Source organism: Sardina pilchardus, chromosome 3 (assembly GCF_963854185.1).
Source record: "Sardina pilchardus chromosome 3, fSarPil1.1, whole genome shotgun sequence".
In the NCBI taxonomy this organism is placed as follows: domain Eukaryota; kingdom Metazoa; phylum Chordata; class Actinopteri; order Clupeiformes; family Clupeidae; genus Sardina; species Sardina pilchardus.
In genome coordinates this window covers 14,446,239-14,469,620 of record NC_084996.1, presented here as the reverse complement: position 1 = coordinate 14,469,620, position 23,382 = coordinate 14,446,239, and the positions used below count along the sequence as shown (strand labels likewise).

The 23,382-nt window shown below is 42.9% G+C and overlaps 3 protein-coding genes across 5 annotated transcripts; 2 read left to right on the top strand and 1 right to left on the bottom strand.

Moving 5' to 3' along the window:
- Positions 1 to 5,462: 5,462 nt before the first annotated feature.
- Positions 5,463 to 8,021, bottom strand: LOC134076125 (uncharacterized). Its single transcript, XM_062531129.1, has 10 exons — positions 7,950 to 8,021; positions 7,740 to 7,838; positions 7,481 to 7,562; positions 7,116 to 7,344; positions 6,732 to 6,799; positions 6,393 to 6,448; positions 6,117 to 6,181; positions 5,916 to 5,989; positions 5,656 to 5,776; positions 5,463 to 5,556 (listed from the first exon to the last, which is right to left on the bottom strand). Exons 1-10 carry the CDS (start codon positions 7,968 to 7,970, stop codon positions 5,547 to 5,549), a joined length of 825 nt encoding a protein of 274 aa, XP_062387113.1. The 5' UTR covers positions 7,971 to 8,021; the 3' UTR covers positions 5,463 to 5,546.
- Positions 8,022 to 8,159: 138 nt separating this feature from the next.
- On the top strand, positions 8,160 to 10,282 carry tmem205 (transmembrane protein 205). 2 transcript variants are annotated; one of them, XM_062532031.1, is made up of 4 exons: positions 8,160 to 8,272; positions 8,706 to 8,815; positions 8,987 to 9,150; positions 9,508 to 10,282. In XM_062532031.1, the coding sequence occupies exons 2-4, from the start codon at positions 8,716 to 8,718 to the stop codon at positions 9,808 to 9,810; spliced, it is 567 nt and encodes a 188-aa protein (XP_062388015.1). In that variant the 5' UTR covers positions 8,160 to 8,272; positions 8,706 to 8,715; the 3' UTR covers positions 9,811 to 10,282. The 2 variants fall into 2 exon arrangements, with proteins under 2 accessions (XP_062388015.1, XP_062388016.1); XM_062532032.1 differs by having other exon boundaries at positions 8,215 to 8,272; positions 8,710 to 8,815.
- A 1,775-nt stretch (positions 10,283 to 12,057) lies between these two features.
- rab3db (RAB3D, member RAS oncogene family, b) lies at positions 12,058 to 23,312 on the top strand. Of its 2 annotated transcripts, XM_062532029.1 has the most exons (6): positions 12,058 to 12,302; positions 15,049 to 15,115; positions 15,240 to 15,476; positions 18,797 to 18,915; positions 19,212 to 19,336; positions 19,913 to 23,312. In XM_062532029.1, exons 2-6 carry the CDS (start codon positions 15,113 to 15,115, stop codon positions 20,098 to 20,100), a joined length of 672 nt encoding a protein of 223 aa, XP_062388013.1. In that variant the 5' UTR covers positions 12,058 to 12,302; positions 15,049 to 15,112; the 3' UTR covers positions 20,101 to 23,312. The 2 variants fall into 2 exon arrangements, with proteins under 2 accessions (XP_062388013.1, XP_062388014.1); XM_062532030.1 differs by lacking the exon at positions 15,049 to 15,115 and having other exon boundaries at positions 19,913 to 23,310.
- Positions 23,313 to 23,382: the final 70 nt, after the last annotated feature.

Genomic DNA, 23,382 nt, shown 5'->3' with positions numbered 1-23,382 from the left:
CCACTGGTGAAGTAGCGGATCATGATAGTAATATGAATACGTTTTATATTCTGCCTACAGTTGAAATGCTTTGCAAAAACTAACATAATGTTTTGGTATTTCTAAATCAGTGAATATGATACCTGTTGTGTCTGAAGTCAGTGTAATGGTCTTGAAGGGGAGATGAGTTTGTCAATACTCAGTAGGCCTATCTTACCTTTGTCTGTATTTTTGCAATTTTTTAGAGGAAGTCGGTCCTTGTAGAAACACTTACGTAAAGTTGAACATCACTGTTGGTTTTGCTTGACGTTAAATGCTATGATGGGCTGAATTGTGCACAGCTAGTTCCGTTGGCAGGTAAGGAAACACTAGGCCTGCATTTAGCCCACATACTCAATAGCATTTAATCTGATGTTTAGGTGTTACACCTTCACCAGTTGAAAGTGTAGTCTGACTTGGGCTTGACAGAAGTTGAATGTAGGTTTGAGATTACTGTGAGATGTAGTCTCCTGGTAATAAGCCCTCTGCACTCGAAGCATTTCTGGAGTATAAAGCCATTGCTGACGTCATTCATCACTGGACTAGCAGATCAAGAGAAGTTATTTTATCTCTATTAGAAGGGATTAGCCATAGTAAATATCTGGGGATTTGCAGGTGGAACTCTGTGTTGGTCTGCAAGCAGGTTCAGTGAACAGGCGTATGCTTCTGCTTATTTATATAAGACATATTGTGGACATCGTATTGGGAGAGTAAATAAGAGGGATTTCTTTTTTCACTACCTCTGTTTAAATGCAGCTTCTGAAATGTTCATACTTATGCCCATCTGAGATGTACGTATTGACGCTTGAAATGTGTACAGTATTGCCGAAATCAATATTACTGACTAGTTTATACAGTCAAAAATGTGTATGTTATGTATGTTTGATACACTGATTTCAACTTTTGTAAACTAATTTTGTAGTAATAAATGTGAATACAAAAAAACATTGTTAATTATCATTAGTGTGATTTGAAGGTGTGTTTGTGTGTGTGTGTGTGTGTGTGTGTGTGTGTCCGTCTGTCTGTCTGTCTGTTTTGGTGTGTGTGTGTGGGGGGGGGGGGGGGGGTCTATTGTAAATGTCTATCAGAGCACTTGTAATGGAGATCAATTTCATCCCAAAACATTAATATGGACTGCAGGATCTCTCCAGCAGTATTTGTAAACACACAACCACATGACCAGTTGCCGAGTGAAAGTGGCTTCTGCTTGGCCTTAATCTGGCTGCTGTCATCACTCACCCCGCGGAATCACTCCAGCCAGGAGTTCCCACAGGGACCTTGTCTCACCTTGTGTCACAGTCAGTCACCTTTTTCAGACCTAATCCCAATCCAACTAGGACTGCTAGGACAACTTTGCGCCGCACGCCCCATGTAGCCAGACAAAGAGGCCTTTACCAGTGCAGACTTCACCTTAATGTAACCCTGGCCTATTATTACAAGATTAAAATGCACAAGCTTCCCCTGTTATGAACCTCGTAGGGATTTCTCACTTCAGCCCGTGTTGCTATGTCACTAAACTAAACTGCAAATTACAATTAGCCCAAGAGGATGGACCACTGGAGGAGACGCCTTGCTAGGATGTGTGGGGTAATCAGTGGAGCTTGCATCAACAGGCTAGAGGAGGCTTGACAAAGAAGCTGATGGCCATTAGGTAATAAGAGACACATCTATCTGACCCCTTTGACCCTGAGGCAAAGGATCAATCAGTACATTCAATGGTGAGTTGTGGTGCAAGTGGCTACAGTGTCTGTGTCACATTTGGGTCCAAATGCCCACAGGGAGGGACCCAGGTTCAAATTCAACCCATGGTCATTTCCAGACTCCACTCTCTCCTTGCACTGGCAAAAAGTTCACTCAGGCACAAGATGGTCAACACATATGGGTGGATCTAATAATGTCCATACAATGAAGGTCATGTTTTGGTTAGCAAATGATGATGTTGTTGAAATGAACTTTCGAAACTTTTGTGTGTTATAGAAATGTCATCTTAAAAACAGAGACATGCAAATCTATATTGAATGTTTCTCCTCACCTTACTCACTACAGCAAGTGCTGTTGGAGTTATGAGTACCAACTCTCAGGTGCCAGAAGGGCAAGGTGTCTCCATCTGTCGTGACAAACAGTACCACGTTACACCCCCTTAATGACACCGGAGGGGGCTATTTACCCTCCAGACAGGGTCAGTGCTGTGTAATCCCTCAAAGCCCTTTCCTATAAACCAGCTAAGCTGTTTATGGCACAACCCTGTGAAAAGGGGGGACACGTTTCCTTTTCTTGGGCAGTCACTTCCTGGGGAAGTAACTTTGCCAACCGGTAAAGACAAACATCTCCCATCTCCTGAGGGTTGTTATTGTAGTATAGTGCTGGTGTAATTACGACTGACTGAGGATTATGTTAAGTGTAACAGCAGGAGGGACTCCCATACACCTCTGTGGGTGGTGTGCCATTTAGGATTCCACGTTGCAGTCCGTCTGAGGGGTCAGCGTTATAAAACCAAAGGTAAAATGGGCTGGTTGGTGAGAGGCTTATGGTTTGATTATGGAACGTTAGGCCTGCTGTTGTGACTGACATGGTAGTTTTTGGATTGTCAGTGAGATTCACATTCTGTCACTACTGACAACTATTATAATGTTAGCTATACCCTGAATGTGTGAAAAGACTTTCATGAATGATAAAGTAAGACTTTCATAGTGTAGTGTTTGATGAAATATTAAGAACTTGCCACCACAGGGTTCAGGTAATGTTGAAATAACCCAGGAAAGAAAAGAGTACTGTGGTGTTTGTTGGGGATCAGTGCAGTGCAATGCTAAGAACTCAAGTTTGGCAACCAAGCTCACAGCAAACCTCTAAGGTTTAAGTGTTGCCCAAACAGAAGTCCTTAACCTGTGGCTGATCAACATGTCAGTCAGTACAATGTATGTGGATGAATGATCAAAGGGACAACAGATTAACTCTAGGCCTCTAGGACAGCACAAGCCATGTCTTCAGCAGACGACAAAGATCCAGTGCACAGAGCTGCATCCTCCAAACAAAGGAAAGTTCTCCGCGCTTCTGCAGTTATGCGACAATCTGGTGCAACCAGGCCAGGACAGAGGCGCATGAAAGAAGAGGAATGCCGGTGCAACACAGATGTCTTCTTTAAGATTTATTTAAAAGGTGCAAAACATGACTGACGTTTCGACGTTACAAACGTCTTGATCAGAGTCCTTGGAGTCCTGCATCCTCCAAACTCCCCCCAAAGATCACAGAATGGAGAAAACCCCACAAACAAAGCAAATAATAATAATCCACAATATATCCAAGACCAAGACAATGCCCAAAACTAAGTGTCTCAGGCCTGAAGCCAAAAAGGCCCTTTCCACTCAAATAACTCGTCCCTGTTAAAATAGGCCCAGCTAACTCAATCAGCAACCAAGTGGCAAGCTGGTTCACCCTTTGTGGACAAAATGTGTCACAGGTAACACCAAAGATCCTTAATTACTCCGCTTTAACCCTCTCTGGTAACACCCTCATCCCGGTGGCAAGTATAACAATATTTCATAATTTAATATTATTGCATGCAATGCATTGGTATTTCATTTTGTCTACTCAAATAAACGATGGCAGAAGTCCACAGTGTGGCACAAGTCCCTCTTTTGCATCATGTTAAAACAATTTTACTGTACCAAGATGGCTGCAAAGTCTTCCAGTATATAAAAAAATGTAGAAATAAATAATGATGCACCACATAATACTATCTTTAAAAAAAAAATTGTCAAAAATATCATGTCACCTCTGTGGCTATGCACAGCCCTACTGTGAAACAAGTCTCATGTTGGAGCGCTTGACCCCACGTGTCACAACTCCTTCTTCCATGTGTGTGTTACTTATCGCCTTTTGCTTACTGCTAACTGTTATCACTGACCCCTCGGAAATCTTCATCCTTAATCCCACATCTCCCTCGACCTGAGTCATAGCAGATTAGAGCTCATGGGAATCTTCCATCCTGATGTTTTTCTTTCCATGGACAACGTCTAACAATTATTTCTTCTAATTATGAGTTTGTGGAGTGATCATACATAGCCTGGCATAACTAGTTGTCAACGAGAATTGGACTGGACCCATTTCAGTTAATTTCTAGTTTCCAAGGAACATTATCAACTGGTTACTTGGTAAACTTTTACAGAAATATATCAGCAGAACAGCAAAACATGTCTTTCTCATCGATGAAAGCTGAGTGCAGTTATTTGTCCTTCAGTGAAAGAAACACTATCCAGGTTGTTTGCTATTTCATACGATGACTGACTGTCCTACCAAGTCCACACCATGTCAGATAAACAATAATGGGCATGGCTCATTTCATCCAGGGAGAAATCTGTTTCCCATCTGATGATTTTGATCTCACAAAATGAACTTTAGTGAATGTCAGAAATATGCATATGGTTGTAGCAGGCTAGGCTGACCATTGGCAGGTGCCACACTAAAAGCCCCTCCCATCCACAGCAGCTGTTTTGCTCACAGTGGCTGACCACCAATACTCAGTGCTCGCTAAATTACAAACTTAAAATTTGTAACTACATACAAATCCAACTTCATACAATATATCACATTTCAAGAATTAAGATTCATTCAAGCCACACAGTTATCTCCAATTTATTGGCCCTTGACTATAACTCCAAACTATTGTAAATTGAACACCAGTCCCTCACCTGTGATTTTGACATTGAGTGACAGTTAAACAGGTATTGTGGCTCTGACACATGATGCCATGACACTGCCACAAAATTAATTGTCCAACGATTGACAACCTGTTGACCGCAGGCATCAAAGGCACAGAGGTTAAACAGCACTCTGATCAATCAAAGCCTATTTGTAGACACAGTAAGCACTTTCAAAAAGAGAGAGGATTACTACAGGACTCTTACTCAGCATTGGACTGTGTGCATAATTTAGTATATTGTATTCTCAATTTACTACATAGTGCTCTCATATTACTAATGGTGGTCTCTTTTTATTAGAATGCGCGCACAATTTACTAGGATAAATCAGATGCACATCTTACTAAATTGTGTGCTCATTTTAGTAAAATGAGTGCACGATTTTAAAAAATGTACGCAAAATGTAGTAACATTAGTACACAATTTCTGGATATACACCAAAACATATCTTGCAATGACCCTCAGGTTCCATACAGAATAATCTCCACGCCCTCTCCCAAAGAGTGATCTGTGACTAGCACTCACATGGGTCCTGAGCAAAAATAAACAGGTGGATTTGTTGTGTTTTTACTATGTTACAGTAACCTACAGAGACATCAAAGTCCCTCCAGGTGAGTAAACTACAAGACTCACTTACGTGGTGTCCAACTGCCACCTAGTGGTCATTATATGCACGTATTATTTACCAAGAAATATATGCACTGTACATCTGTAATGGTTTGTTTTCTGAATGAAAAAAGCAAAATCTTTACTTAAGATATTTACTGCATGTGTTTTTTTTTATGTTGGAGTATTTCAGTTGGACCTGTGATAGATGTGAAATCCAGAGCTCTATTTCCTGCTGCAAAAGAGACAAAATAAGATGGTTGAAAACTCTGCTTTCTCATCAAACAGAATGAATCAAAATTAATCAAAATTAATCAGCAAAAAGTGGCCATACCGAGCTGTTGGGATCACTTCCTTTTTTATGTTCAATGATGTCACAGCAAGTTGAGTAGAACTTTCCTCAGAGTCTGAGGTTGTTAGTAGAGATCTGGTTGTTTTAGGTTTGAACACCCGTCCTGATGAACACACACACACACACACACACACACACACACACACACACACACACAGACCAAGGAGGACTTGAGGAATAACATGAGAAAACTATACAACAATGTAGAATACCTCCTTTCATCTGAAAACATGACAACTTACCAGGTTTCTTGGGGGCCTTCCCCTTGGATATGGCTACTCTCTGAAGTGACTTCTGTAGTTGTGAAATATCAGCCCTGAAATAAACCAGATAACTCTTAACATACTAATTCCAGCCTTACTTTCAACATGGAGCACTAACAACTAACACAAACTGATGCACATTATAAACATTCAAGTTGGCATTCATAGGCTGCATATTACCCGTCCTGTGATCTGTGCAGTGTTTCATCTTTCTCCATACAGCAGCCAGTCACACTCTCCATGCACTGCAAATGCCACCCAATACAGTAAACTGTTACTTCAAAGTGGACCACATGAAGGAAACATTACCCACATGGTGACATATTTCTGTTGCAGGCCACACCACAAAGAGTCCATATTTAGGTGTGCTGTATCTACTGTGGTTCAAGGTGACATAAAGCTTGCATGGGTTTCAGATTGCCATTCACAATAGTGATGATAACCAATGCTTCTTACTCTGTCATTGGAACACCTCTCAGTCAGCTTCTGTTGCACGTCCTCTCGTTGATGATCTACACACAAAGGTGACACCAGGTAAGATCCAAACACTCACAAACACATTCATCAAGACCTCAGGTCGTGTGATAGTTGATATGGCCTATGTGCCTTATTATTATAGGGAAGCAATGCTGACAGACAGAAAGTTCAGGTTAAGCCAGAAAACACATTAATATCCACTCTGAAGCATTCACTGCCTAAAGTTAAATTAAGGATAATGATGCTTGTTACATCTATGTTATCCAATACATAGTATATGAGAGTAAAGCTCTGCTGTATGTAAGAAATCCAACTTGCTGAGCTGGTACTGGATGTCATGCATCTCCTCCCTCAGATCTCCTATCTGCTCCCAAAGGATCCGTCTACTGCATGCATGTCCAGAAGAAAAAGATGTGTGCACACACAGTCAAAACACGATGTCCATTAAGAGGTTTCAGACTCTAATAAGGAAGACTGTCATTTGGATGTTGATAGGTCTGAAGGTGACATAATTGTCATCACCGTCACCATCATCATCACCATAATCATCGTCACCATCATCATCATCATCATCATCATCATCATCATCTTCTTCTTCTTCTTCTTCATCGTCATTGTCATAAGACCAAGCTAAACTACATTTTCTAAGCGAGGCTCGATTTTTCAATTGGTGTAACTACTGCTGCCCATCACACAGCCTACCTGTGATAGAGTTCCTGGGCAAGGTGGCTGAGGCCAGCCTGGCTCTGGGGGTTTACAGGGTGCGATTTGGAGCTTGATGGCAGGCAGACCGAGGAGGGCCCAGGGGAGGAGGAGGGAAGCAGAAGGCTGCGCAGGTAATGGAGCTCGGAGGACACCTCACAGTGAAGGGCCTCGAAGCGCTCCTCCAGCCGTTGACCAGAGAGGTGTTTGGTGAGGTTGCACAACTCAGCTGAGGAAACAGCAACGTTGTAAAAAGACGTTAGTGTGTGTCTGTGTGTGTGTACAGTACGTAAAAATAAGTTAGTGTGGGTGTGTATATGGGTGTGGGTGTGGGGGTTAAGACTTAGAGAGGAAAAGAGAAAAACCTTGAATTTGTGTGATTGCAGCTGTATTTTGGTTGCTTTCAGCCTGTAGAGCACTCAGTGTTTTGTTCAATGAATCGATACACTAAAGAAAGACAAAATAATGGGGAAGACACACATGTAAAATAGCACAGTGAATTCTCAAATAAAACTGAATAGGCCTAATTATAGCCTGGATATCGTAAAAAGTAAAAGTCTGATCTCTTTTACTTAAGGCCTTATTTGACCACCTCAGTGGCAATGACAGTCCAAGAGAGATTACCCAGGCTTGAGTACTAATTTGTGTCCTCAAAGCTTGCATCTCATCAAGGACGGACGGTCGTCCCCCTGCGCAACTTGGTTGCAGACACTTGGATGTGCTCTAAAACAGTAAATAGATTAATTAACTTATGAATATGATTTCCCTGCTCTTTTAAATAACTAGATAGCCTAATGAACAAAGCACATGAGCACTCAGTACTGTTACTTATACCATTCCGCTTTCTTCATCCATGGCTCTCAAACGATCGTTAACACATCAGTAAATAGGGGACGGTGTTACATTGTAACTGCCATTCAACATACATGTTGAATGTTGTGTCATAATAACAGGGACGTTCTTAGGGAACCTTTGTGTTCTCAGAGATGATTGGCTTGAATGTTTCTAAAGGGAAATTGTGATTTGCGGTTGGCTTTTGGAGGGCGTGGTTTAACAAGGAACACATTTTCACTTTGAGGTTTCGTTACTAGTATCCAAAGCGGACCCGAGATCAACGCCTGCCCAAGTTCAAGCTTAGTTCATTTGGAGCACGTAAGGTAGGCTTATCAGTTTAAAAAACCGGCTAGGCTACACAATTTATCATTATCATAATCTATAATGATAAAGGCACACCAGGAGTTTGGAACATAACTTGTGTAACATGTCGTTGCTGTTTAGCTACAGGCCTATTGGTTAACCATTTTATGTAAGCTAATAATTGCTTTCGTTTGCCATTATAATGACAGAGCTTGAACAGCTTGAAGCCTATTAAAATAGAATTGAGTGGTCTCTTGGGATTCGAACAAATTGGTTCGTGGAGACTGGCTGCGTAATTTGAGCAGATAGGCCTATATCTTATCAAGGTTGCACAGTGACATCTTGAGTAACGATAGCTGTGAGAGTAGGCATGGGCCAGTGTCTAGGCTAAGCCCTGCGGCCTCCAGTTGCAGTGACAGTTGTTTCAATAGAATAATTCTCATTTCCTTTCAGTCAGTTTGCCATGGCTACTGAAGGGGACCCCACAGACCTTGTTAAAGTGCTTCACTTGTTGGTGATCTCTTTCACCTGGGGGATGCAGGTGTGGGTGTCGTTCATAGGGGGTAAGGATTGCATGATGTTTGAAAGCATGTACCTGCTCTTTGTGAATGATGTTTTCCTAATAACAAAGTGGCATCTCTCTCTCTCACTCTTGCTCTCTCTCTCGCTCTTGCTCTCTCTCTCTCTCTCTCTCGCTCTTGCTCTCTCTCTCTCTCTCTCTGTCTGATCCTCAGGCTTTGTATTGGTTTCTCAGGTAACACTACACACCTTTGGCCTTGTGCAGAGTAAGTTATTCCCTGTCTATTTCTTCTGTCTTCTGGGAGGCAACTTTATAAACCTAGCAGTATATGCAGTTTACCACCCGAGAGAACTACTGGACTGGCATGAAGGTGTACAGGTAAGCACCATGGTGATCCCAGAATTCCAATTTCACTTGTGCAAGTTAATAAGGGGTGCCTCTCATTTGGGCTTTTATACATCCTCCCTCGCTCCTCGGGCCTTGATCCTCACTGATCTACATGATGGGGCGGCCACAATGGGATAGTCTATCCAGTGTTAGTTATAGATCAGTGGGAACGCCCCTCGAGGATTGAGCATAGAGGATTGAGGAGGCATGTTGAGAAGCACCTATAGCCTACTGCATGCTGTAGCCAGTTCCCTATGTCAGAAAGATAGCTGAATAAATTGTTCAGAATTTGGTCCTCTGCATGGCATAAGTCCATAAATACCTGTACACATTTCTCCTCTTCCACAGATGGCATTTTTCTTTGTGGCTTTGATCATGGCTGGTATGAACGCACACTGGTTCGGTCCAGATGCTACAGTGGCCATGTTTGAGATGCACGCCATCGAGGAGGAACATGGCCTAGGGAACGGTATTGGCCTGAGCGCCAATAAGGAAGGCTACACCAAGCTACGTGAGCAGGATCCCAAATACCAAGCCCTCAGAAAGACTTTCTTTCGTTTCCATGGCCTCTCGAACCTCTGCAATTTGGTGGGCTTCATCTGCACCACAACCAACTTGGTGTATTTGGCGCTGCAGCTGCAGACCATTTGAACCCTCATGTTTTTGAATCGGAATAGTTTCATCAGAATGACAAAAAAAAAAAACTGTCCATGTAAATGTGGCTACAGATCTCCTTCTACCCACGTTCAAACAATCCTTGACATGTGAACTTCTGAGTGGTATTCAATTGGCAGTGAAGGAACACACAGTCATGTATGTAGTCACACAGCTGTTGTATTTGAAGCTGTGTGAAATGTACTGCTGTAAAAAAAAAAAAAACATAGAATCCCAGGGAAATGAGCTTGTAGCTTTTTATCTTCATGATGAAGCCATTAAGTATTTTTCTATTTCCAATACTTTCAAGTTTTGTACATCATAAGCATGGATGCATGTTATAGGCTAGTTGAGAGTGGTCTTGAAACTAATCTTAATAAATCCTATTTTGGATTCCTCGCGAATAACACATGTCAGTGTCTAGATGAGCTGTTCAGCTTTTTTGCAATAAAATATTAACAAATATGTATACTCTGTGTTGGCTGTGTGGATGTGCATGGTTTTATGAAATGCTGGCAATACAGTGATGCATTGTTACTCAGGCACCAGGGGGCACTCTATGAAAGGGCCTACACTATGTGGGGCTTTGGCACTATCCGCTGTTTGCCACTGTTATCAATGGCTGTTTGAAAAGTAGCTTTTATACTTCTCTGAGTTATTTAGCCCTAAATATGTGCTGTTATATGACTAAGTGTTCATATAGGGAGGTACACCCACCCCCAACTTCCTGAAATTTTGGTCAATGATTCCCAGGACACCAAAACACCTAGACATCAGACTTTTTTTAGTTTTGAGGGGGAAAAAATAGATAAACTATGCCTCAAGCTAGCTACTCTTTCTTTCATTGGGTGTCCGCTAACCAACAACAGAGGGTCTGAGGCCTCTTCAGCCCCTTGCTCACACTGTCATTTTAATGCCATGTGTACAACCGACTGTGATATTAAAAGGCTGAGTTGAGTTCTACTAAAGAACACTATTACTTTAGAAATATACTGCATCCTATAAAACAGGACTGCACAGAACAATATTTCTGATTGGAAACTATTCATGTGCAAGTACATACTGTATTTGAGATCCAACAAAACATGTGCAATGCATCTTGCTCATGACTTCTCAAGTGCAGAATATTAAGCAAGATTTTTTTAGATTACCAGCACTTCAAATAATGTTTTTTTGGCTTATTCCTATTGCTGTTGCCATTTCTCACAGCTGCAAAGCAGGCTCTGGCCGATGACCATGACACTTGTTCTCATCAGAAACACACAAAATCACTGTTTGAACCCATTGGCTGATGGTCGGAAGGCAGAGTGGAGGGTTCCCGACAGTTGGTGGTAGTTGTGCAGTAATGTTTAGTTGATGCGGGAGCCTTTCAATGGAATAAGTGGTACGCAAATGGAGTATTTGGCATGCTGAAGGCTTTTTCTGGGTGCAGAGTTGGATGGTCCAAGAGCAGTCCTCTAATTAAGCCACAGCATGCAGGCCTAATGAAGAACTGGCTGGAAATACACTTGGAGGGAGAGTAGTAGAGGAGACTTAAGAAACAGGAGAACTCCAAAGAATTAGGATAGATCTGTGAGGTGTTACACTTTTAAGACACACTTGAATGCCCCCAGCCCACCAGTTCTCCAGTCAATGCACATCCATCAGTCACAGTAAAAGGTCCGGGGAGTAGCACTGCTGGGATGGTTGGTGAAGATGAGAGTTGTGCCAGGTTCATACAGGATGATGTGAAGTCAATCCAGTATTCACCAAGACATTATGTGGCTCTTTTAAATGCAGTTAGATACCCTTGTTTTGTGTTGTCACCCATTGGCACTTATGGTATATGAATTCCAGAAGTTTCAGAGAGGGAGGGGACACTTTAAGGAACTGGACCTGCATTCTTTACAAATAACTCACAACACACTGCTTCCTTCAAAAAATCCTGTTGCTAGAATACAATGAACAAAGTCAAGATAGATTGTTCTGCGGAAGTGTCAATGGTTATGTGACTGGAAGGAATGTTAACAGACTTTAGCTGACAGCTAAATGTACATGATTCGTATGCGGAAATACTGCATTTCAAATTAAAATGGCATTCAAAATAAGCGTCGGGAAGTTTTTTTTTTTTTTTTAAGATTATTAAGACCGGTAGGCTATCCTACAAGACAAAATAGAACGAGGAACAGGTTTACTCTGCGTGCGTGCGTCTGTGTGTTCCTAACCGCGCGCAACCACGCGTCACTGAAACACCTTCCAAGAGAGGGCCAGCAAAGCATTCACACACAGAGTCCCGGGCAACAAGGGAACTGCTCTGTTTTCTCTCAAACTGGCTACTCCTTAGTACACAGACAAGATCCGGGATCACTGTTCAAGTCCGTTGTTAGACGGCGCTGCTAAAGCAAATCGTAGGATAGCGTACAACAATAGTAAAAAGTTTTTTTCTCTGTCGGAAATAGACTGTGGTCGTCGAAGGGACAGGAGACGATAGAAGAACAGTTGATTTCAAGGTTGGTGACTTATTTCCGTATTTTCCTGCACTTTTAGTCCCTTACTCGTTTGTATTTGTATTCAATCGAAATCTTTGTGCGCTGTTGGTTACTGGGCGTGTTTATATTTTTGAGGATTCTTCTGATCTTCCAGGAAATACGAGAAAATTGTCCATATGGTGCGTGCGCCTGTAGCTTACAAACGCTTTTCAAATCGAGGTGCGTGTGTCAGGTGAAATTGATGGATGATCGGTAGTTCCCACTTAAGCTATGCTATGGAAATGAAGTTGCAAAAGCCTATGGTGGTGCAGTCAGCAACTTCCTCGAATGGTCCATGTCCTATCAGTTCATTAGATTTGTGTGGTATACCTTTGGTCCTCTTCAGTGGTCAGTAAATGTCTGATGAGATTTGCTACTTTACAGTGGGCCTGAAATCTTGTTTTCCATATCATTGTTTGTGTAATAGGGTTTACAGTTCATCCAAAAACCGTAGCCTGCCAGTATTCCTTATATTCCAGCATTAGTTTCGTGTCATCAACCACCTCTTTCCAAAACAAAGAACAGAACAGTGCCACAAACCTGATCAATAGTAATGATATCGTTCTACCGGTGACTTCAGGCAACAAGCACTGTGCATGTGAGTCAGCTTTCCCTTGAGCTAATAACGATTTTCCAGCAATCATGAAATTATAACCTTTCACCCCCTCAATTTAGTTAGTGTCTGAATGAGAGCCTGGTGCCAGAGACAATGTGTGTAACGTGTGCTATACACCACAAAACGGGCTTTTATTTGGCTCCATGAAAAAGCTCTTAGCCTACAGTATATTTCTACTCATGTGGCTAAATTCAGTTTACCTAGGCCTATGAGACTCTTGTTCTTTAATGGACTGCTTGTTTGGGCTGCTGAGAATGGCATACAGGGCAGCTGCTGGGCAGAGCCTCTCTCGGCAGTAAACGGGGAGCGCCTAATTAAAACAGGGTTTTATGGTTCTCTTTATGATTTTAATTTTCACAAGACATATGCCATCTGTTTGGTCTAGTGGAGGAGCAACATCTAATGGGAAGGTTGTTCCACACAAAACACCTGCAGAAAATGCAAGGTGTTAAAGTCATTTGACTGATTTTTAAAAAAAAGTTCAGTAGGCTGTGTTTTAACTCACTTTGATCTACCCCAGAGCATTCTGTAACAGCTGCAGCCTGTACACGTCAGACATGTGACTGGGCTTTGCAGAAGGCTTACGTTTTTCTGGTAGACAGAAGAGAACAACATAATGTTCCGACTGCAGTCAAAACAGAGGCCATTTGGACAAATCTTTGAAGCAGTATATTCTCATCGATGCCTAAGGGCCTGGCCTTGTGTTTCTGCTATTGATTTGATCCGGTCCTGATTGCTATCAGTGGCTTGTCACTGGATGAAAGTTGATTTACTGGGCCCCTCTTACTCCAAAGGCTCATTGGACGAGGGAGCCGCATCTTTCCAGGACCCAAAATACTGCAATGTACTGCTGACTCTTTAATCTCTTGACTCTTTGTATAACTATTTTAACAAGCCGGTTGGTGACTTTGTCCTTAGCACTGCTTTGCTCTCTTTTGTACAAAAAACAGAGATGTTTTAGATATCGCATGGACATATCCAGTCAGACACACATAGATCTGAAGGGATGGTAGCTGTAACAAGGGCTTCTCCTCTCCTGGACAATAGCAATTGCCTCCTTGTGTTGTGTGTAATAGCCGCTGCTCTGGAGGTGAGCCCTGTTTGGCATACAGGGCCAACGCTCTAATGGGTCTGGGGCCTTTGTTCCAGGCCGGTCTCCACGGCGACGCATCCCTTCCCTTTTAGAGGGAAGTGCTGCCATGTGCCTGTGATTGATCAGCTGCCATCAGGAGGGCAGGCTCTCTCTCTCTCTCTCTCTCTCTCTCTCTCTCTCTCTCTCTCTCTCTCTCTCTCTCCCTCTTTCTCTCTCTCCCTCTCTCTCCCTCTCTCTCCCTCTCTCTCCCTGTCTGTCTCTAATTTGGTCTGTGCCACTCCCCATCGCTGTCTCACTCTCCCTGTATATCTTCCCCTGTTATTCCCCTGCCGGGTCTCACTTTCCTCCTTTCCCCCTCTCTGTCTCCAGATCCTTTCTTTCTCTCAGCCCCTGTCTGTCTCTCTCTCCGTTCTTTTCTCCTGGGCGCCGTGCCTGTCAGCGTCTCACCTCTGGGACGTGCGTGATGCTGGAGGGTTCCACTCTATTCAGTGTAATGTGTAACGTGACACCACACGGCAGATGATGAGGCAAGAGCCTGGCAGTGTGAACTTTAAAGGCCAGTCATTGTTGCTGTCAAACATTCATTGATTTAGTAATTCAATCCTTTTTTCCTAGCAGTTTTTTTTTTTTTTAATGAAATGAATATCCTCACTAGTACACACAAGGGAAACCTATCCTTTCTAGACATGATTTGTTGTTAGAATATTACTGTATTTCTTATAATATGGATGTGACTTCATTTCTCTATATACTGTGACCAGGAAATAGTCATATTTCCTGCATAGTTACAATTGTAAGGGTGAAGTCGGGTGAAGCAGAGCTTGTTTGACCAGTATCTACACTTTTTGCTATCGCATATCTGTCACATGCGAGCATGACATAATCCCTCATCTACCTGCTACATCTCTACATCTCATTTCATCTTTATCTCTATGTGAATAACTTTCACATAAAGTGAAACTCATAGAACCAATATCCTTAGTTGGTCAAGGTTTTGATAGTATTTGTATTTTTGTCAGGTACCCATTTCCAGTCCAGAGGAAGCATTTAAAGGTCCTAAGGGCATCATCACCTCATTTGATAATGGTGTGTCTTCATTTTGCTCCACTCTGTGGAAATAGTCATATTTGTGTTGCTGTAGTGTCCAGCCAGTGTTGCCTCGGACTGCCTGGACAGAGGCTCATAGCCCTTAACTGCCCCTCTCCATTAGATGGCGTCAGTGAATGACTCCCGCGTGCAGCAGCCATCGCAAAAGGATGCGGCTGACCAGAACTTCGACTACATGTTCAAGCTGCTGATCATCGGCAACAGCAGCGTGGGCAAGACCAGCTTCCTGTTCCGCTACGCCGACGACTCCTTCACCTCGGCCTTCGTCAGCACGGTGGGCATCGACTTCAAGGTCAAGACCGTGTTCCGCAACAACAAGAGGATCAAGCTGCAGATCTGGGTGAGTGAGCGATGGAGTATGAGCATGCTCCCACAGGGCGTTTGCAGATGGACCCCTAACCTACCCCATACACACACTACACACACACACACACACACACACACACACACACACACACACACACACACACACACACACACACACACACACACACACACACACACACACACACACACACACACACACTACACAACACACACTACACAAACCAGTAGCGTACGTTGACCTCTGAGGCAAGTTCCGTTCCCCAACAGCTACTGGATCTAGCAACCTATCTTCCTGGGGTTGAATGAGGAAGCCTGCAGATCTGTTGAGCAGGGCGCAAGTAGTAGGAAAAAAGTCACCTCAGTCAAGCTACTCAGCAGCATTTAGTATATGTAGTCAGCAAGGAGTGCTGCTTGGAGATATTATAGCTGTCTTTGTGGTTCTTCTCACCCACATATTAATATGAGGAACAACTTTCAGGACCACATCTGACTTGTTAACTCTCTCTATGTTGTGCTTGGCTCCTGCCCCATTCCCACGCTCTTCTCGTGCCATAGCCATCAGTTCCTTGTTCCTGATGTGAGGGGTGGTGTAGACAGGCAGCTCCAGTTTCCACGACGACACACACCATTTCAGTTGGCACCACACCGTAATTTCTGAATAATTAGGCACACAAGCCCATGTCACGGTGTGCGGTACAGTTCACAGACCCAAAAGAGGAAGTTTTCGTCCTCGCAGCCTCTCAGCTGCTGCCAAGCTGTGAAGTGTCCTCCATCTACTGTGTAAGACTGCACGTTAACAGTGTGTGTGTAACAGTCAGTTTGACACTTTTCTCTCCATTTCCTGGTAAAAGGCTTCACTTGATTTTTGGTCTTGCCCTTGTGTGCAAAATAACTCTGATCCTAAGCCAGAAGGTCTGGAGAAAATGAATTCTGCCACTCTACTTAAAAGTTTTACCGAAGCTAATGTAGGTGCCAACTTGTCCATTTGACATTTGAAAATCATGTATAAGTAATGGATGTAGGTGTCAGTAGCTTCTATGATTCAGTGGGTTGATTAGTGTGTTGGCACACCCAGCAGTGCTTTATCAAGATCATGAATCAAAAAGAGCAAAATATGATTAAGATATTAGTCCTCTCCAAATATTAGAAGATGTTGTCATGGGAAACGAAGAGGAATATAGCAACAGTGCACTGGCAAAAGTAAATCATCTCATTTGGCTGAGATACTCCTTGAGGCATGGAACGCTTAGGTCAAACTAGGAGTCAGGACTAACTGAGCTAGCTAATGTCAGTTAATAATTGACTTTGTGTGTGTGTGTGTGTGTGTGTGTGTGTGTGTGTGTGTGTGTGTGTGTGTGTGTGTGTGTGTGTGTGTGTGTGTGTGTGTGTGTGTGTGTGTGTGTGTGTGTGTGTGTGTGTGTGTGTGTGTGTGTGTGTGTGTGTGTGTGGGATGGAGGAGTCAGGACGAAGCATTACTAGAAACCACTCAGATGGTGTAGCCTGCTTCCAAGCTCTAAACTTTCACATATAATGCTCTAAACGTTATGAATGCAGTTGTCCCTCAGAGTAGACCAATCGTGTGTGTGTGTGTGTGTGTGTGTGTGTGTGTGTGTGTGTGTGTTGAAAGCAAACAGTGTATGAAAGTGTAATCTGTAGAGTAGTGACACACCTCGTCCCCGACACCTGGTGTGTGTCAGCCCATTGTATGTGGGGGTTTGTGTGCCTCCCAGCCATGTGTTGGTTGTAGCCTTCCCAATGGGGATGATGGATTCATCCAAACCGTTACACATTTTTACTACATTTTTACTTTTACTACTAAACCATTTACCATGGTTGCCAATAATATAGAACACTAATAGTGAGCAAAGGTCACCTTACATGTTTAGCTTTAGCAATTCTAAAGGACCACATATACTGTACATCTCACTCCTTCCATTACAATACTACCAGAAAATACTGGACATACTGTATGTACATGGTAATATAATAATAAAAAAAACCACAAACACATATACTCCCCTTGGTCCAGTCTTTGGCCTCTGTCGAATAAAGAGAGTGAGACACACAAGTGGTCATAACAATGCTAAAACGATTCTAAAGGCAGCTTACAATTTTTTAATGGTATACTGTACGTCACAAATATATTCAAATGAAACCACTACTTACACTGACACACATTTACTATGGCACTCCTCTCATTCTCTCCTCTGTTACAACAACACCCAGTCATTTCCTGCTCTGCGTCAGGGTAATGTTGGTTGACATGCAGCACATGCGGCTGATGGCTATCAGGATCAGGCAGATGGTGAATAGGCTTCTTCCTTTCGGCTGGAAAGTACATTCCTTTTGGCCCTCCAGTGTATTCAGTAGGAGTTGCTCTCTACCTCTCTGAACAGGAATACTAAGTAGGTGTTCATTAGAAATTCTGATGTGTCATCTGTGCCTAATCATACAGTATAAAGCACACACAGTTACTCATGGGGCACATACTATTGTCTACACACACACATACACACACACACACACACACACACACACACACACACACACACACACACACACACACACACACACACACACACACCAACACAAAGCCACTTGGTTTTCATGTTCATCTCTGAAGGAGCTGCCTCTATGTCATGCCTAAATCTGTAGCGGCCAGCTCATCCTGACATCCGCAGTCTATCAAAGCACTAATGGGACATTCATTGGTTCTAGTGGCCCAGCTGTTACCTGGGTAACCCCCCTCTCCCCTGCTCATTCACTGATGTCAAGGCCCTCCATGCAAATGATGGGCCCAGACCAGGTAACCAGGAGACATTTGTTAGCAAGGGAGGGTTGCCATGACCACACTCTGCTCACCTGCTTGTTTTTTTTTCTCTTCTTTTTATCATTGATTGACATTTACACTCTTGCACCTCTAATTTATGCTCTGTGGTGGCTACCATAGCCTTGGTTGTGATTGTAGCACTACTTTGAATTGCTATCTCTACCTAATAAATTAAGATGCTACCTGATAAATTAAGATTGGTAAACTGTCTGTAGATCAGGTGTGATTTGACACAGCAGGGGCTGCATCTCTTCTCTCAACAGAGAATAATCAGTGATGTTTAAAATGAGACTGAGAAATGCCCTTTATAGATTAATCTTAAGAGTAATATGGCATACTTAGAACTGTGTTCAATTCAGTATGGAACATACTGCCCCCATGTGGTTGTATTAAGTGCCTGCTGCTGTGACCACATTTTCCCTGTTACTTGTTATTGCCTAATAGCACATAACGTTATGCTTCTTTGCATTCATCTGGCTGTGTGTATGCATCCATCTTAACAGGACACGGCAGGACAGGAGAGGTATCGCACCATCACCACGGCCTATTACCGAGGAGCTATGGGCTTCCTGCTCATGTATGACATCACCAACCAGGAGTCCTTCAGCGCCGTGCAGGACTGGTGAGTGAGGCTCATTGGTCATCTCCCTTCCTGTCATCTCTTTTACCAGCACTGCTGCTGTGTATGCTGTGCTAAGCTTTTTACATTATTCACAAGAGAACCCAACACACAAGCAAGTTGATTTTTTAAAATCTTTTTTTGGGGTAAAGCCCCAATTTAATGATCTTAACCCAGCTATTTAAGACTTTACTCATTGAGACCAGTCATTGTATCCTTGCTGCAGTCTCTGAGAGACACTAGTCGAAGGTGTTTGTGTGTGTGTGGGTGTGTTTGACAGCGAGGGCTTTCTCCCACAGGGCTACCCAGATTAAGACGTACTCGTGGGACAACGCCCAAGTGATCCTGGTTGGGAATAAATGTGACCTGGAGGATGACCGCCTAATCCCCACAGAAGACAGCCAGCGGCTGGCTGATGAGCTAGGTAAACATTGCTCTCGCAATTACTGTACGCCTTGGTCATTGTTTGTTGAGTAAAGGATAATGATACCGGTTGGGTAGCAAAACTTAATGTTCAAGGTGGTAATGTAGACATTAAGTGGAGTGGCTGCTACAGCTCAAAGTGTAATTAACAGAGCACAAGTGTGGCAACTGTAGTATTAAGTAACAACAATGCACTGAGCTCTGCCAGAACTATGCCCTACAAAGCAAGAAGGCAGTAACTGCGTTTTTGGTCTATTTTTTTTTAAATTATGATTGTCATAACATTCAACTTGTTATTAAGATTGATATTTACCAAAAATAAGTTAAAGTAAAGTAACAAAACCTCCACATGTCCAATAATTCACCAACAACTACTTAGGCTGGACAGCAGGATAACTTTCCAGCCTAAGGAAAGTTTCAGTTGGCAGTTACTGCCTTTTTGCTTTGTAGGGCAAGAACTGTACCACCAATGGTCAGTCTTCCTCATTGGATTTCTCATTTGCATGTCGGTCAGTCTGTGTTTCTTTATCTGTCTATCTGCCGGTTGTCATCACCTCTCCTCCCCTCCTCTCTCTAGGATTCCAGTTCTTCGAGGCCAGTGCCAAGGACAACATCAACGTGAAGCAGGTCTTTGAGCGCCTGGTGGATGTGATCTGCGAAAAGATGAACGAGAGCATCGAGGGCGAGAGGGCGCAACCCAACAACCACCATGACACCAGCCTGCACGAGACCCCCTCTGAGAACCAGGGCAACTGTGCCTGCTGATCTGTGTGTCAGACCCACTCCACGCCCATACACAGACCCCTACCCCAATCTCCATCGTTTCTGAGTGGCAGGCTGCTTTATCAGTGTACAGTACAAACACAATCTGTTGATATAGTCATTCTCAAAATCACTATAATCCTGGTGGGAGATCTCCTTGGAAAGATAACTCATTCCCTCATAAATGCAAACATAACTTTACCCACACCCAGCATAAGTACTCGTTTGGGTTAAAAATGAAGGAAAAGCATACACTCACATACTCACCCCCATGTCTTTTGTTACTGGCCCTTAACAAGGCCTCTCCATCAAAAACCACTGAAACAGAAGCATAGTGATAACCTTGGGACACACCCCTATACACACGCACAAAGTCCACCACCACAATGCTTTACCCCGTGCCCAAGACGTCATCAGTCCCCCTTGCTGAGATTGGCTGGTACTCCAGTACTCATACAGCGTGCCACGCAGTTGACCAACATTTAGATTATATCATATGTCTGCCCGACCATGTACAAACAGTGACCAAAAGACCAAGTACAAACAGTGGGGTCACAGACCCATACAAATACTCATCTCTAAAATCATCACATACTATGTATCGACAAATCAGTGAATGACATTCTAAATTCTGTGACCCGTGCGTTGCTCTTATTGTCAGTTTTAATGAATGCTTGCACTGAAGGTGTATTTACACTTCACACTTGCCACAGCAATCTACTAGACACAGCTGATATGCTATAAGAAAGGGAGAGGTAGGGAATGAAATATAGTTTATCTTAATCAAATGCTTGTCCATTGCCGGAAGGGTGCCATTGAGCTAGGTAATCAGTGGCAAAGCAAATTGAGTTTACTCCAGACTCAAAAATGAGTTTAAACAAAGTTGTCGTTGCCAAGTACCAATGTCAAGCGCTCATTTCAGTACAATGGAGAAAAACATCCAGCGCCGTTAGCACATTGTGTAATGCCCTGGAAGTTGAACCAAGTTCAGATTGCTTATTGTGCGCCCTTGTCCCCATGTCAGTCAGTTCAGTGTCGGAGGAGTCATCTGGTGCCACCGCTGCCGTGGCATGCTCTTATCTCAGCCATGCGCTGAATTGTGTCTGCGTGTCCCTATCTACCCAGAGCCACCTCAGCTTCTCTCTTTCCGTGGCGTTCGTTTGGCCTCTCCCAACCCCGTCCGTCCGTCCCTTACCTTGTGTATCATATCACCCCGCATGGTTACAAAAGGAAGATACAAAATAACCTCACCACCGTTGTTTGCAGTCTTTGTTAACACTTTGTTTTTTCAGACCAACATTGTGGCATTGACGCAGAAATGTCTATTGCTGTGCGTGACAGCTGTGAGAAAGCTAGCTATACATCGGCGGACTGCAATTAAATCATAATGAAGATGCACAATTCTTTTTAGTGGTTTCATCTCAGTGGATGTGGTATGTCAACTTGTTGTTGTTGTTGTGTGTGTGTGTGTAATCGTAATAGTGGAATGTGTATGATTGCATATTGCCTTAGTTGACTTCTTTATATTCATCTCTTTTTGAAAGCGTTATCTCGATTTTGTCGCATAGTTCTAAAAGCTGGAGACACATGCAAGTGTGTCTGAATTTCATGTGCAAATTGTATGTGTCTGTGGCTTCTCTCTTAACACCAGGAGTCACACTGCCCCAGTGACAGTGATGACTGCCTCACACGCTCTTCAGAGGGGAGGTGTTTTCATCGCTCAGCTGCCCTGTTTATGGAGCCCTGTATTGGCTATAACCCTCTTGAATTTCGATTGGCAATCAGAAAATAATCACCCAACACAAAAAAAGTCATAGAACACAGACAACTTTTTTTTTTTGCTGTTCCACGGTCAGCGATCGGTACACACTGAATTAACACTACATATTTACTTGGTAACCTGTTCTTGTTTCAGGAAGAGCAGCACATGTGTTTCCGTGTCCTGTGTGTGCGGTGCCAAAGATACATTGCTTTATGACGGTTTTTAACTCACAGATTGTGCGAGGCATGTGGAGCATGTTTCTCTGTAATATTGGTGGGACACTATTGCACTCCTGTGTGTTCAGCTCAAGCAAAGGCTTGTTTGTTTTAGTAATACACTGAAGTTTAAAGATACACACTGGATCTCATTCACAGAGCATTAATGCCTTTTAGGGGGTGGAAGCTAAAAGCATGTGCCTACATATTTATGTGTTATATTCACCCCACACAGCAACTGTTTAGACTCATAAATGTAACACTGTTGTTGAGTCAAATCAGTCTACTTTGAGATCTGAGATTTCTGAAACGTTTTTACCTTTAAAAATTGTTGTAATGCATTTGTGTATGTCACATTCAGTCTCATACAGTGGATTTGCCAAAGTGGCAGAAAAGTACTGTTGATATCCTTGTATTTTGTGAGATGGGATGAGATTTGGGAATCCATGTCTTTTAAAAAGTGTATAAAAAATCTTTGCCAACTGAAATGTATTGACATTTGTTTACAAAAAATAAAGATAATAAGTATTGTAAAAGGGAATTGTTTAGTTTGTTTCTGTGAAATCACCAGGTTATTACAAACACACACACACATTACGTTTTTATTTGATGGCATGTTGCCTAATTTATAGCTGAACATACCACATCCTTGTTTGTAACCACGTTGAAAACCACACTTCCATTCTCTAACCCATTGTCCTCCTCATGTGCTTTCCTGTTACCCACCAGAAGACTAACTGACAACCTTGTTGGACTATGTTGCATTGAATTATTTATGGAGGCAAATGTCAGACTTCCAAAACATCCCTTGTCAAGATCGATGCTGGTGTCCAGTTGAGTAAATAGTGTAGTTGAGTAAATAGCTGGTCAGTTTGTGGCAGATTAACGGACAGGATGATGCCAAACAATAATGTTTTTTTTCCCCTGGGGCTGTAGAAGGCGGGTTGCTTTGGGTCGCAACATCCAGCTTATCTGACACCCAGAGACATGACCACGTGCACTGCTGATAACGCAGGTTGAGCGTAAAAACAGTGGGTTGCGCTCGCCTGATAAAAGACCGTTTGCTCCGCGCGCACCAGCTCCCAATCTTCGTGGAAGCTGCCCTCATGGATTGCGCATGATCCAATATTTCACTGTGTAGGCTGAATACACCTGCAGTTTCTCAATCTCAAGCCAGGACTTATTATTAAATTGGTTGAGCTGTGCCTTTAGTATCTCCATACCTAGATAACATTCTTAACATGATTAGGCTACTATTAACAGTTTAAGATACATTTTCTCCATTGGTTACATTACAGTCAAGGCAAA